Source organism: Solanum lycopersicum, chromosome 4 (assembly GCF_036512215.1).
Source record: "Solanum lycopersicum chromosome 4, SLM_r2.1".
In the NCBI taxonomy this organism is placed as follows: domain Eukaryota; kingdom Viridiplantae; phylum Streptophyta; class Magnoliopsida; order Solanales; family Solanaceae; genus Solanum; species Solanum lycopersicum.
Window position 1 is genome coordinate 44,392,066 of NC_090803.1, and position 15,910 is coordinate 44,407,975.

A 15,910-nucleotide genomic window follows, 5' to 3' on the forward strand; every position below is an offset into this window, starting at 1 on the left:
CTCATCGTGTAAGAGATACATTCTATCCCTACCTTTTTCTATTTTACAAAATTTCATAAAATATCCATCATCTCGATACATAAGTTTTACTCGGATAAATTATTAAGCTGGTTTATTGCGCCTAATATGAATATTAACGTAAAATTTATTTTATTTCTCATATCAATCCATTCTAATCTGAACAACTTCACAAAATTCAAAATTCTGATTTCTCCATAAATTCGAAATTACAAAAGCTCCACAAGAGGAATTTCAAAAGAGATGATGACTACTGAATTAGGTAACTTTCAAATCTACTAGCAATGATTTGGTCCTTGATAGAGTACCTTACAAAAATTTATTTCCCGACTTAAAGGAATATTGACTAGAATCGTCAATATGAGCTAGGCCTGTTGGGCCAGCCTGACCTAACCCGGGATAGAATAGGGCTAAACTACGATTTTTGAAGCTCATTTGAGAAAATGAATTTTTAGCCCGGCCTGAGTAAGCCTGTTGATTTGTGGGGCTTGAGAAATATCGGTTGGGCCGGTCCGTCGATGGCCACTGTCTGTTGCACCTTTAGATTTTCTGAATAACTTATTTTTGGTCTATTTTGGATACGGGGTGCTACAATCATATTGTATGAGTGTTTATGTATCAAGATTATCATGGGTAATATGTAGAAATACATCGCATTCTAGGTTGGATAACACTGAACAAACATTAAAGAGTGTAGATACATAACACAAATTGATTTGTCATTGTGCATATAGCCTTTTAATTTTGAATAAAATTTTAATGATATATTGAAAAACTTGATACATGCAAATTATACATTGGGAAGTGTTTATGTATCAAGTATATTTATATTGAACATAATAAAATTAATAGAAGGTTCAACAATATTAGGATTATGTATCAAAATTTTAATTATGAATACGATACATTGTATAAAACAAGGATGAATGGAGAATTATATGTATCTGGGAAAAAGGATAAAAACAAACGACAATTGAAAAAAAAATGACCATTGAGAATATTAAAAGTACCTTATTTAGTGGTTTAAATTTGATTGACTAGAGAAAGACTCTTTTAGAAATTTAAAGTAAGACAAAAATTGTAACTTATAAGAATGTGGAGTGAAGTTATGAGAGATTAAAGGAGTGAAAAATGGATGGAAATGAGACTCTTTTTGAAAATGGTTGGATTGAGAGAGAAACATTTGAAAATAAAAAAAAAAAGATAATGATTTGTAACTGAAAAGATAATGAAGTGAATCTAGGGAAGAAAAAAAAGGAGTGACATGGGAAGTGGTGAGACGTGTGAGGTAAAAGATAATGGAAAAATAACTTAAATACACAACTATAAGTTTATTATTCTCTAATTTTTCCTTCATTTTTTAAATATTATATAATTCCCTTTGTTTTAATTTTAGTAGAAGTTTAGAGATACATAACCTTCTCTCTCCTATAACACACACTTCTCCAATATCATGCCGATTTTTTCTCCACTAAAACACTTTTTGAATTTTGAATTATTAATTTTAATTAAAAACGTTTCACAACATTTAATATGAAACTTTGGATTTCAAAATTCAAAAAATTTGAAATTTCTGAAAGTTGGACCATTGTTCTCTGGTTCTTCTTCTTACTCCATCATCCGTCTATAGTTCTTCTTCTTCTTAATCCATCATCTGTTCTTATTTTCTTCTTTTTTTCTTCTTGTTCACTGCTATATTACATCAGCCGTCTCTAGGTCTTTTTTTCTTCTTACTCCATCATCCGTTCTTCTTTTCTTTTCTTTTCTTTTCTTTGTTTTTGTTCATTGTTCTATTACATTATATTAATGGATCCTTTTACTAATAGAAGAATTTATGATTCGGACGATAAAAATTGGAAATAAAATATAAAAAAGTCTTTGCATGATCCTATGAATGTTCGGAAGGATTCAAACAAAGATTTTGGCGAATCATCTAAATCAAAGGTTGACAAAATACACCAAAAAAAAAAAGAGAAAAGAAGCAGCAACCATTGTTGTTGAAATTAGTTAAAATTTTAGTAAAGGAATCCCATATGTATCATGAATTTTTGAAATTTTTTATCATGTATCAGACAATAAGTTTAATACACAAGTACTCAGTGTGTTATAGTGTGTTAGTCGATGCATTGGTTCATGAATTAGATGTGTATCATATGATTTCCTATGTATCAAGAGTTTTTGAAAATTGTTATCATGTATCAATCAATAAGTTTAATAACTGCGCCATCAAGTGTGCTTGCTGATACATATCGACTCAGTGTGTTATAGTGTTTAGACAATGCATTGATACATGAATTTGATGTGTATCATATGATTTTCTATGTATCACGAGTTTTTGACAATTGTTATCATGTATCAGTCAATAAGTTTAATAACTGGATGTTCATAAAAATGTCTTCAAACTAGATGATATAATCTTGGATTTTCAAAATTTGAAATTGTTATCCAATTACGTGCTGAATTAATGCTTATTAATGAACTGTTACCGCAATTTAAGTTGATTTAGAGAACAAATTTAAATGTTCCATTTTTTCTCCCTTTTAATCTTAACAGTTTTAAGTTAATGTGTATCATTTACCATGTATCACAACATACTAATGTATCACGCCACAACAATTTTAACGGATTATTAGTAAATACTAAATTTGTCGGGACAGAATGTAATTATTGTATTGCACTATGGAATTCCTTAAATTTATATGTATCTGACAGATTTGTTATTTAAGTGAAATAAGAGATTTAAGTAATTTTTTTTTTAAAAAAGTAGATAAAAATAGACAATAAAGCACTTAAAGTTATGTGTTTAAGTTATTTTTTCCAAATTATTATAAGCAAACACCCCTATTAAAAAGTTTAAGGTCAAACAATGTTAGAGGCGGATCTAGGATTGCCATATCATCTAAATGGTAAACGGATTGGTTCTTTATTTTAAGTTATGATTAAGGTTATTTAGTTTTCTCGATATTTATAAATATATTGATCAAATATACATCTTCTCTTTTAAATATTCTAATATTAAAGATATACACCCATATAGTGTTTTTTTAATGTTTGTTTAGGAATAAGAGACTTTATTCTTTATAACTTTGAGAAAACAAGAGATTTTTTACATTAAAATTTAAATTTATATACATCATCTAGTATCATATAGTTGAGAAAAAAATAAAAATTATAGTTTCAATCCAATTATCTGCACTTAATGTGAGGGTTTTAAAGATATAAAGAATCTTTAGATTCAAAAGGCTTAACATGATTATATCCATCATTTTGAAAAAAAATTAATTTAAAAAAAGCTATTTAAATATTTTTTATTAATATCCTATGTGACGTTCAAAATTTAATATTAATCTATAATTAATATATAATATTAGACAACACTCGAATCAATTAAAGATAAGTAAATAAATAAGAAGTAGCAAATAAAGGAACTAATTAAGGGGAGCGAGAGACTCAAACAAAGACAAAAGAAAAAAATAAAGAAAAAAAGGAAGCTGAAAGCCCCGCAGATAAAAAAAAATAGTGTTATCATGAAAATTTGAACCCTCAATGCCCTGTTGGAAAGATGTACCCTTTGTCAGCTCGCCATTCAACATATAGTTCACTAGGTGGCAGGTATATTATATATACAACTTCTCATACTTATATACATGTACATACAAAATTTCAAGCGAGGCCCGTGAATGCCGTGACACGCCCCTGAACAATACAATCACAAGAGTTTAGCTTCTTGTTGAAGCATTATGTTGAAGTACTTTTTCAAGAAACACTTACAGAAGAAATATTTTAATAATGGTGTATTCTGAGATGATACAATATAAAAAAAATTAAAAAATATTAATCTAATCATGTCAATATCAAAGAAAAATTAATATAATTGATGAAATAATTTTAAAAAATAAATGGTATATTATAAAATTCCTAAAAAGTTTAAATTACATAATTATTTTTAAAAAATAACCGCTCAAATCGTTCTATTATATTATAACTTTTTAAAAAAGGAAATGGGGAGAGTTTGTGAAAGGAGGGGAAATAGCCACGTCTAAGGCATTAAAACCTCGTATCCTATCCTTGCCGACAAACTATGCCCTCTTCATTAAAAAATTTAGTATCTATTTTACTACTTGCACCAATATAGTATTATTTTTTATTTTAAGAATATCTTTACAAAATATATTTTTTAAAGGGAAAACAAAATAATTGAACAACATATGTTATTTTATTTAGGGAAATTCATGATAAATTAAAACCCCACTTTGAAAGCTAAGGTTGCTTTAGAAAAAATCAAATGCATATGATTGACTAAATAAGAAAATATGTGGCTTGCAACTCTTCGTCTTCATATCAGCCCATCATTTTGGTTTTTCTTTCCAAGAGTGTAAATGGTACCGCAAAATCTTACTAAATTAATATATGTGAAATTATTAAATACTGGAGAATTACTTTTTAGAGGTATTATTTAATTAATAATTAATATTTCATTAATTTAAAGAGAGTTTAAGATTTAATAAAGGCTAATTTTGATTATATTGTTCATTATAACTTACTAATTTATTTATCCTATTTATTGAATTCGCATTTAAAAAATTATTATATATAAAATACAATGAGCACATCAAATTATTGTATTTTACTAACTTATGTATCATATTATTAAATAAACGTAAAAAAATAAAATTATTACACTTAAAGTACAACGTGTGTATGATTTATTGTAAAATAGTTTTTGAAGATGATACAAATGTTGGAACTAATTATGCATAAGAAAACACTTATCGCATCAAGAACTCTTCATAATTTTATTGTACATTCCAAAAAAATAACATGCAAACTTTTGAATGTAATAAGAAAAGTTAGAAATAAGCTTTAACTATATTTAAGTGAGAAAATGGTCAAATGATCCCTCGGCTTATTACTGATTTTTCAACTACACTCTTATTCTTTGTGGGAGTCCTATCACCCTCTTGACCAACTTTATATGGAATAAATAACCCCTTAAGTGTTGAGTTGGCCTAGAGAGTGTATTTCACCCTATCTGAGAGAGCGAGTTGCCTTTTTTTTTCTTTTCTATTTTTCCCTCTTTTTTTTTCTTATTTATCTATACAACTATATTTTTTCACCATTATCATTATTGAAGATTTTTCGATGGATGTTTGGTATAAAAATTATCAACTAATACATTTTATGAATAATTTTTTTTAATAGACTTATTTAGAACATATCTAACAAATTATTTTTTTTCAAAAAAATATACCCATTAATTTTTTTTAATGTCATGAACTCAAGAGTAACAAAGTTAAAGTGTAGTAATTGTATATTTAAAAAATATTTTCAAACATAGAAGGAACTAAAACAAAATAATTGCTTCTACATTTGAAAAAAAAAGGGTCCTACCTGTTCTCATAAAATCCATGAAGAATCAAAATCAGAAACTCAAATCATAAATTAATCATAAATATTTTAGAGGGAGAAAGAATAAATTAAGAATGGGAAGAGAGAGAGAGATAAGTATTTCTCAAATTGTGCCAGAAATTAGTCTCAAATTGATCTTTTTATCCACGATGATTTTGAGCTGTCGATGGAATCTTAGCTGTCGATGGAATCTTTAGGGGATGAATCTGATCTTGAATGGTCATGACTCATTTAATGTGTAAATGAAATTGTCTAAGGAAGGAGATCGAACGAAATGTAAAAAATAGAAAAAAATTGTTGAATAGATTAAATGAAATATTTGATTAGGACACTATTCTCTTAGCTCTAGAGATTCGGAGTATATGAAAAATGCCTTGAATTTTATTTTTCTAAATTGTTAGAGATATAGAAATTTATTGAGGTAAAAATGATGTTTATTATAGTCAGACTGAAGAAATGATTGGGAAATAAAGGAAGTGGAAGGTGTAGAACTTTTCTGTTTATTTTTTTTAATTAAATGGTGAAATACATGTGTCAAGTGCATGTATTTCACCACAAGACACATGTCTGGTAATGACATTTCAGGGAAGAAATAATTCCACTTTAAAATAGGCCAGGGGAGTAATAGGACCACCGTGAAATATAAGTGTGTAGTTTAAAATTTGATGTAGATTGGGGGTCATTTGACCATCTTGTCAAATTTAAGTTTTAACAAAAAAAACAAAAACATGGCGGAATCATATTTCATTACCTTTTCATATATATGTTTTTACTTTATATTTAAAAGAATTATAATTTATAATATTAATGAGTCCATATCGTAGACAAAAAAATTCACTTTAGATAAAACAATAATCAAGAATGAAAATGTATTGCAACAATCATATTTATTATTTCAAAGTGTGAGTATTACAATCTCTATGATTCTCTTGAATTCACTTTTTCGGATATAATTCAAGGGCTTTTGTACTTGATCATGAATTTTTAATTTGTTCATGGACTTAATCTTGGATTTAAGGGTCTTTGGGGCTTATTCTTGAATCTTTGATGAATTAGAACTTGAACTTGATCTTGACTTTATTCTTGAACTCAAGGATTTCTAGCTTGATCTTGAATTGTGGATTTGATGAACTTGGCTAGACTTTGGACTTGATGATCTTGATCTTAGATTCAAGGGCTTTGGAGCTTATTTTGAATCTTTAATGAATTTGAAATTTATCTTCATCTTGACTTTTAGTTGAATTCAAGGATTTCGAGCTTATTCTTAAATCCGGTGGTTTTAATCTTGATCGTTCTTGAACTCTTGAATTTTGAAACTTGTAGAGAAATCTATGATTTTTTATCCACGGGCTTTCTCTAGCTTCTTTTTAAATTTTATTATTCCTTTTCTAGATTATAATGACCTACATTTATAGTTTAGAATAGAGGAGTTGTGATACTTTTAGAATTTTCTTCGCCCAATCAGATTTAGGTGATATGACATATGACCTTTAAGAAGCGGACATTAGTTAACTACATATTTATTGGATTTAAAAAATTACTCAATTATATGAATTCATAAAATTTATTTGGAATAATATATTCATGAATTAAATATAATCTTAATCATTTTATAATTTTTTATTTAATAAATTTTAAATGATTACAAATGCGCTTCAAGTCTTGTCGAGATATTTTTATCTTTCAAAGACTAGGCTTGAAAAATTTGAAGATTTCAACTTGTATACTTGGAGTATTTGAAGACTTCAACTTGCAGGCTCGAAGATTTGAAGACTTCAATTTGTAGACTTGGAGTATTTGAAGACTTCAAATGACAGGATTGAACAATTTGAAGATTTCAGCTTGCATACTCCTTAATTTGTAGTCTTGAAGAATTTGAAAACTTTAACTTGCAGATTTAGAGATTTTAGAGGTTTCAAGATTTGAAACAAGTCATATTCATATGAGTTTTCCCCATCGAGTCACCACCATTTGGTGCAAGTTTGAAGTTTGATGAAAGATTACTCATAGTTTTTACTTTCATGAGATAGATCAAGTGAGAAGTTTTGATATGTTGACACTTATAAAACTGAACTTAGAATATGGTTCTTAGCGTCTATGTACCTCAGTGAAAAGGATCAAATCACAACATAGTTCATAGGTGAGTATATGATTTATTTTTGTTTTATTTATTTATTATTATTATTATGTCGTACATTGTTTATACTCTTGTGCACCAGGAGTGTCATGCAATTTAGGCTTATACAATAAGGAGCATTTCAACTTAAATATTTTATTCTAATTTGAAGAACTTTGTGACATATAATTTAAGCTCTTGTTTCAAAGAATATTTCAACTTAAATATTTAACTCAAATTTAAAGCGCTAGATGACATACAATTTAAGCTCATACTTTGAGAAGTATTTTAGCTTAAAGATTTAGCTCAAATTTGAAGAGCTTTGTTGAATACAATTTAAGCTCGTATTTCAAGGTGCTTTTTAACTTGAAGATTTAGCGCAAATTGAAAGAGATTTGTGACATACAATTTAAGCTCGTATTTCATCGAGTATTTCAACTTGAAGATTTAACTTAAATTTGAAGAGATCTTAAACTTAGGAGATTTATTACAAATTTGAAGAACTTTATGACATATTGTCTAGGCTCATGTGACTAGGAGCACTTTAACTTACAATTTAGGCTTATGCGATGGAGAGCATTGTAAGTTGTAGTTTGAGCTCATGTGTTGAGAAGTATTTTAACTTGCAGTTTGAGCTCATGTGATAAGGAGCGTTGTAACTTGCGGTTGCATCTCATGTGTTAATAAGCATTGTAACTTGTAGTCTAAGTTCATGCATTAAGGAGTGTTGTTACATGCAGTTTAAGCTCATGGGGTGAGTAGCATTGCAGCTTCCAGTTTAAGTTGATGTGTTAAGGACCGTTGTAACTTGCAATTTAAGCTCATGTGTTATCGAACGTCTAGATATACATCGACTCTTCAAAGTCACCTTCGGATACAGACTTGCCCCCAATTTTGAGTTCTTTTATATATTCATCTTCACAAGGTCCATAGTAAGGAGATGATTAATCTTTTCTTAAAGTCATGCTTAATTTCATGTCATGTGCATGAGTTACTAACTTTTCGAATGTATTAGGCTTTAATTCTTGCAAAATGTAGTGAAGACCCTAATTCATGACTTGGATGTTGTAACATCTCGCAGCTAAAAAGAGCTAGAAAAGAGTTTAAAATCTAAAAATACTTATTTTTTGAAAGAATAATACAAATCTGGAAAATTTGTCTAAGTCAAAAAGTGAGTTTTTGTTCAACTTCAAACGACCATAACTCTTAGCTTAGGATGAGTTAGAAGAAGTTCCTGATATATTTGTAAATACCTTAGAATAATCTTTCAAATGCCGCTGCGTTTGCGCAGTTTAGATATCGGATGAGTGAGTTATGCCTTTTGAAAGTTGGATTTTTGGACTAAGAAAAGTCCAATCCGAATTTGGGAAGGGAAAAGTTGTCTTTTCCTTACCTAAAAAAATTAATTCATCTTTAGGGATTAATTAGGGTAAATTAAGACTTCGTTCAGTTTTGAAAGATTTAGAATTCAAGATAGGGCTTTGAGAAGAGAGAAAAGAATATGAAAGAAGAGAAAACCAAGAATTAGCCAAAAGCATTCAAGCCTTGCGTGTGGAATTCGTCTGGGGTGATCCCTAAAAAGGAATTTGAGATCACATAGTGTTGCGTTAGTTCACTCACACGCCAATCTTGTTTAGTTTAGGGAATATAAGCTATTTGAATGTTAAGAAATTGAGTTCTTGAAGAACATTGTTGAAGTTATCCTTTAATTCTTGATAGTTGTGTTGTTGAAGTTTTGATTCATGTTTTAGGGTGTGATTTTGTATTGAATCTATTGAGTATTGATATTACTAACGATCATAAGTATTTGGAGAAATAACCATGAAAGTTTATAGCGTTTAGAGATGAAAAACAAATGACAAAAGTTGAGAACACCTACGGATAGGGGTTGGGGAGCTGCACCTTCATAGTCCGTAGGGACTTGGGGAGCCGCACCAGCCAGAGTGACCTAGCAAGGATCTTCAAGTGCCGGCCATGCCCAAGGTGTAGGCTCGGGGCATGACAAACTTGTGATCAAAGCACAGATTTTAAGAGTTCTAGAGAGTCTATGAAACCGTGTATGTAGAGTCCTTGTTATTGGTGTGAAACGCACCACATCTATAATTAGGAGGCTGCAACACTTAGGAAATCATCTCATTTCTTTCACCCTCTTTTTGTGCGTTAAAGTTTATCTCTAAAGAAATACCCTCTAATTTGTGCTTGCGCGTGTTTCATATAACTATGCCTACACGAAGAGCAGCAAGAGGTCGTCCCGCTAGAAGGAATGTAGAGGAACCAGAGTTGCCCAATGCACCTGAAGTGCAACCTCAAGGGGAAGTTATTAACGCTGAGTTCCACGAAGCCATTAGGATGTTAAGACAAGAGGTGACTAACCAAGTAAGGCAACAACAAGGAGATTGACAATAAGGGGATGACCCTCGAGGATTCGTGAATTCTTGTGAATGAATCATCCAAGTTTCACCGGTTCAAGCACTACTGAGGATCCGGAGAATTTCATTGAGGAACTTAAGAAGGTGTTGATGTCATGCATGTTACGAAAGCTGAGAGAGTTGAGCTAGCTGCATATCAATTAAAAAATGTTGCTAGAACTTGGTTTGATCAGTGGAAGGCGGGTAGAGATACGGATGCACCACATTCAAGTTAGGACTATTTTGAAGAAGCTTTTTAGAGGCCTTTTTTCCCCTGAGAATTTAAAGAGGCTAAGGTAAGAGAATTTCTTACACTTAAGCAGGATTCTCTCAGTGTGTATGAGTATGGGTGGAAGTTCACCCAACTATCATGATATGATTCAAAAATGATTAAGGACATGAGAAGTAGAATGGGTTTGTTTGTTGCTGAATTAGGTCGTTTATCAAGTAAAGAGGGCAGGGCAACGATGCTAATAGGGTGACATGGACATATCTAGGTTGATGGTCGATGTGCAGCAAGTTTAGGAATAAAAGCTAATGGAAAGGAAAAAGTTTAGGAATAATGAAGCTAAGATAGCGAATGAGTCTGGGCAGCATAAAGGTTGTTTGAATGGTTTTTCCTTTCAGAAATAGAAGGGACCTGCACCATCATTTGGTAGTGCACCTGCACCAAGAAACAAAGGTGATTATCATGGACAGTATTTGCAAAACTTCAAAGCTAGACTAGCAAAATCTGAAGGTAGTGTGGCACAAGGAGGTTTATGGGCTCCTGCATGTGTTAAGTGTGGTAGGACCCACAAAGGTAAGTGTCGGGATCGCCAGACAGGTTGTTTCAAGTGTGGTGAAAAAGGCCATTTCATGAAAGAATGCCCTAAGAATAACCAAGGTAGTGGAAATTATGGAAATAGAGACCAATCATCATCAGTTGCTTCAGTAGACAGGGCTGCACCAATAGGATCTACTTCCGGTACTAGCGGAGGAGAAAACTGCCTCTATGCGATCACTAGTTGCTAAGAGAAAGAGAACTCCCCAGATGTGGTCACTGGTATGATCAAAGTCTTTATTTTTTATGCTTATGCTTTGCTAGACTCAGGAGTAACTTTATCTTTTGTAACCCCTTATGTTGCAAATAATTTTGATATTCTCCTTGAGAAACTTTGTGAATCTTTTGGTGTTTCTATACCTATTGGGGAGTTCATTCTAGCAGAAAGAGTCTATTGTGATTGTCATGTTTCCATCAATCAAAAGAACACCATGGTTGATTTAGTTGAGTTAGACATGATAAATTTTGATGTCATTCTAGATATGGACTAGCTTCATGTCTGTTATGCATCAATAGATTATAGAACTCGAGTTGTCAAGTTTCAGATTTCTAATGATCTAGTCATAGAGTCGAGTAGCAGTTCAGTAGGGCCTAAGAATCATTCCATTTCATACCTTTAAGGCGAGAAAGTTAGTTTCAAAGGGTTGTACCTATCACTTAGTTTGACTTAATGACTCAAGTGTTGAGGTACCTCTCATTGAGTCAGTTCCTATAGTAAAATAGTTTCCAAGAGTCTTTCTAGATGATATACCTGGAGTCCCTCCTGAGAAAAAAATTGACTTTGACATAAACATCATTCCAGATACTCGTCCTATCTCTATTCCGCTATATAGAATGACTTCATCACAGTTGAAAAGTTGAAAGAACAGTTGAAAGATCTGTTAGATAGGGTTTCATTCGACCAAGTATCTCACCTTGGGGTGCTCCACCTTGTTTGTGAGAAAGAAATATGGTTCCCTTAGGATGTCTATCGATTACCACCAATTTAACAAGGTTAACCATCAAGAATAAATATCCTCTTCCAAATATTGATGATCTTTTCGACCAACTTCAAGGTGTTTCCTGCTTCTCGAAAATTGATCTTAGATCAGGCTACTATCAGTTAAAAATTAGAGAATATGATATTCCAAAGAAAATTTTTAGAACCAAATATAGGCATTATGAATTTTTTTCATGTCATTTTGGATTGATCAATGTGCTTGCAACATTCATGGATCTTATGAATATTATCTTCAAATATTTATATATATGTATTATCATCTTCATTAATGACATACTAAATTATTTAAGGAATGAAGAGGATCATGCTAGTCATCTCAAAATAGTTCTTCACACTTAGAAGGATAAGGAGTTATATGCTAAGTTCTCAAAATGTGAATTTTGGCTTAAGTCAGTTGCATTTTCGGGCCACATAGTTCCTGGTGATGGAATTAGAGTTGATACCCAAAACATAGAAGCAATTCAGAGTTGTCCTAGACCCACATCTCCAAATTAGGAGTTTCTTGGGTTTGGATAGCTACTATAGATGTTTGTTGAGAAGTTTTCGTGTATTTCATATCGTTTGACCATGTTAACTCAAAAGACAGTTAAGTATCAATGGTTTGAATCTTGTGAGAAAAGCTTTTAGAAATTGAAAAAGAAGTTGACTACTGCCCCCTATTTTGACTTTACCAGAAGCTACTAAAGGTTTTGTAGTGTATTGTGAAGCATCTATAATTGGTTTGGGTTGTGTTAGAATATATAATGGCAAGATTGTAGCATATGCCTCCAGATAGTTGAAAGTTCATGAGAAGAACTACCCAACCCATGATTTAGAGTTAGATATTGTAGTTTTTTCCTTGAAAATATGACGTCACTATTTATATGGCGTTCATGTTAATATATTCACGTATTAGAAGAGACTACAATATGTGATCACTCAAAAAGAGTTTAATATCAAACATAGGAGATTGTTAGAATTTCTCAAGGATTATGACATGAGCATTCATTACCACCAAGGTAAGGCTAATGTGGTTTTCGATACCTTAAGCAGGTTGTCTATGGATAGTACCGCCCAACTTGATGAAGAGAAGAAAGACTTACCAAAAGATGTACATAGACTTGTACGCTTATGAGTCCGACTAATGGATTCCACAGAAGGAAGTGACAAATGGGGATGAGTCATCGTTAGTGTCAGAAGTGAAAGAGATGCAAGACCAAGATACCCTTTTACTTGAATTGAAGCCAAATGTTTATAAGCAAAGAGTATTAGCTTTTTAACAAGGGGGATATGGTGTTTTGAGATATCAAGGAAGATTGTGTGCACCAATGGTGGATGGAATCCAAGAGAGGATCATGGAGGAAGCTCATAGCTCTAGATATTCCATTCATCCCAGTTCCACAAATATGTATCGTGATTTGAGAGAAGTATATTGGTGGGAAGGTATGAAGAAGGGCATTGTTGAGTTTGTTGTCAGGTTCCCGAATTGTCAACAAGTTAAAGTAGAGAACCAAAGGACCTGGAGGTTTGGCTCAGAATATAGAACTTCTAGGATTAAAGTGGGACTTGATTAACATAGACTTCATCATAGGATTAACAAGGTCTTGCAGGCAGATTGATTCTATTTAGGTGATAGTCAACAGAATGACAAAATCAACCCACTTTTTATGGGTAAAGACTACCCATTTGGTAGAAGATTATGCTAAGTTGTACACTCAAGAGGTGGTAAGACTTCACGGAGTTCCGTTCTCTATCATTTTGATAGAGGTGCACAATTTACGGCATAGTTCTGAAAATCTTTTCAGAAAGGTTTGGGTTCAAAGATGAACTTAAATATCATCTTTGATTGAGGATTGATGGGAAAGCATATTGTACTGTTTAGACCGTAGAAGATATTTTGAGGGCTTTTGTGATTGATTTCAAGGGAGATTGGGATGATCACTTACGTCTCATTGAGGTTGCTTACAACAGTTACCACTCTATCATCCAAATGGCTCCATATAAAGCTCTTTATGGTTTGAGGTTGGTGAAACAAGGTTGATAGGACCAGAACTAGTCCATCAAGCTATGGAAAAGGTGAGTTTGAAAATGGCCCAGAGTCATCAGAAATCCTATACCGATGTTAGGAGAAGAGATTTTGAGTGTGAGATAGATGATTGGGATTACCTAAAAGTTTTGCCTATGAAGGGTGTAATGAGGTTTGGTAAGAAGGGAAAACTTAGTCCCCGGTATATTGGATCTTATAGAATATCCAAGAGGATTGACAATGTAGCTTATGAGTTGGAGCTACCACAAGAGTTGGCAGCGATTCATCTGATTTTTATGTCTCTCTGTTAAAAAAGTGCATAGGTGATTCTTCATTGATCATTCCAACTGAGAAGGTTGGGATCAAATATAACTTGTCTTGTGAGGAGATTCCGGTGCAAATCCTAGATCCCCAAGTTTGGAAGTTGAGAACAAAAGAGGTAGCATCAGTTAAGGTCCTTTGGAGGAACCAATTTGTTGAAGAAGCTACTTGGGAAGCTGAAGAGGACATGAAGATGAGTTATCCACATCTCTTTGAATCTAGAGAAAATACAGACTAAGGTACTAATTTTCCCTTTACTACTATCTAAAACTTTAGTAAGCATGTTGTTTGTTGCAATTGCTTGTGGGTTTTTGAACTTGATGTTGCTACCCTAAGTCTAGTAATTGTAACCTATTTTGAGGATAAAAGTTTCCAAGGAGGAGATATTATAACATCTCGCAACTAGAAAGAACTAGAGAAGAGTTTAGAATTTGAAAATTCTAATTTTTGGAAAGAATAGTAAAATCTAGAAAATTTAAGTAAGCTAATAAAAGAAGTTTTTGGTCAACTTAAAACGACCATAAATCCTAGATCAAAATTAATCAAGAGTAGTTCCATATATGGTCGGAAATCCCTTAGAATACTCTTTTCAACGCCACCGAGTTTGCGCGATTTCAATATTGCATGAGTTAGTTATGCCTTTTGGAAGTTGGGTTTTTGGATTAAGAAAATTCCAATCTAGATTTGTGAAGGCAAAGTTGTATTTTCCTTACCTAATTATATTAATTTGTTTTTAGGGATTAAATGGGTTAAAATAAGACTACATTAAGTTTAGAAAGATTTAGAATTCACGCTAGGGCTTGGTGAAAAGGAGAAAAGAGGAAAAACCAAGATTTTGCCAAGAACATTCAAGTTTTGTGTATCGAATTTGTCAGAGGTGATCCCTAAAAAGGTATGTGAGATAACATAGTGTTGTTTTAGTTCACCCAAACACCAATCTTATTTGAATTCAGTAAATCTAAGTTATTTGAATGTTAAGAAATTAAGTTCTTGTAGAACATTGTTGAAGTTCTCGTTGAATTCTTGATGGTTGTGTTGTTGAAGTTTTGATTCATATTTTTGGTGTAATTTTGGGTTGAATATATTGTATATTGATAGTACTAATGATCCTAAGTGTTTGGGGAAAGAACCATGAATATTTAGAGGGTTTAAATGTAAAAAACAAAAAAGAGAAGTCGAGAACACCTGGGAACAGGGTTGGGTGTTGCGTCTCCCAGAGCCCCACAAGATATTTTCTATCCGTAGGGACTACAGGCGCCGCCCCAGCCTTCTCTCTGTAAGATGAGGGTTGGCGCCCCACGCCTCTCAAAGTGCGAGGGATGCCAATTGTCCCCATTCTATCCCCACCTTTTCATACTAGTTCCTAAGTGATGTACCTATGTTTCTTAGTTGATTCCAACACCCTTAGGTATATCTAAACATCATGAAATCATCCATAACCTTGAATCCATAATCGAATTTAAGGAAAGTTAAGATCAAAGTCAAAGAAGTTAAGAGTCAAGTCTAAACGTTAAGAAGCAAGTCGAAGCAAAGTTCTTAAAAGTTTTCAAGAGTCTTTAGAAATATTTTAACTTTGTTTTTAAGACTCAAGATTCAAGTTAAGTAAAAAGTAAAGAGTTGAGTTCATCTCTTACTAAGAGTTTATAAATGTTTTCACAAATAAGATAAAAGGACACTAAGATTTCCAAAAGATTTTTGAGCAAGAAAAGGGAACATTGATTCCAAGAGAGCTTTTAAAGCTAAGTGTTTAGCAATTATCTCAACCCAAAGAAAGAATTTTTTTGTAAATACACATGAGCTAAGTATATTT

At 32.1% G+C, this 15,910-nt stretch overlaps 2 protein-coding genes across 2 annotated transcripts; both read left to right on the forward strand.

Annotated features, from left to right (window-relative positions):
- The first annotated feature begins 9,763 nt into the window (after window positions 1–9,763).
- On the forward strand, window positions 9,764–10,965 carry LOC101253376 (uncharacterized). Its single transcript, XM_004237621.1, has 2 exons — window positions 9,764–9,907; window positions 10,585–10,965. Exons 1-2 carry the CDS (start codon window positions 9,764–9,766, stop codon window positions 10,963–10,965), a joined length of 525 nt encoding a protein of 174 aa, XP_004237669.1.
- A 2,876-nt stretch (window positions 10,966–13,841) lies between these two features.
- LOC138348122 (uncharacterized) lies at window positions 13,842–14,338 on the forward strand. Its single transcript, XM_069296733.1, has 2 exons — window positions 13,842–14,021; window positions 14,096–14,338. The coding sequence occupies exons 1-2, from the start codon at window positions 13,842–13,844 to the stop codon at window positions 14,336–14,338; spliced, it is 423 nt and encodes a 140-aa protein (XP_069152834.1).
- Window positions 14,339–15,910: the final 1,572 nt, after the last annotated feature.

Bases quoted from the DNA above. Each gene is read 5' to 3' on its own strand.
- LOC138348122 (XM_069296733.1), top strand. From the start codon at position 13,842: ATGGCCCAGAGTCATCAGAAATCCTATACCGATGTTAGGAGAAGAGAT. The intron at 14,022-14,095 runs GTAGCTTATGAG...CTGTTAAAAAAG, and splicing joins TATCCAAGAGGATTGACAAT to TGCATAGGTGATTCTTCATT.
- LOC101253376 (XM_004237621.1), top strand. From the start codon at position 9,764: ATGCCTACACGAAGAGCAGCAAGAGGTCGTCCCGCTAGAAGGAATGTA. The intron at 9,908-10,584 runs GTGACTAACCAA...TTTCAGAAATAG, and splicing joins TTAGGATGTTAAGACAAGAG to AAGGGACCTGCACCATCATT.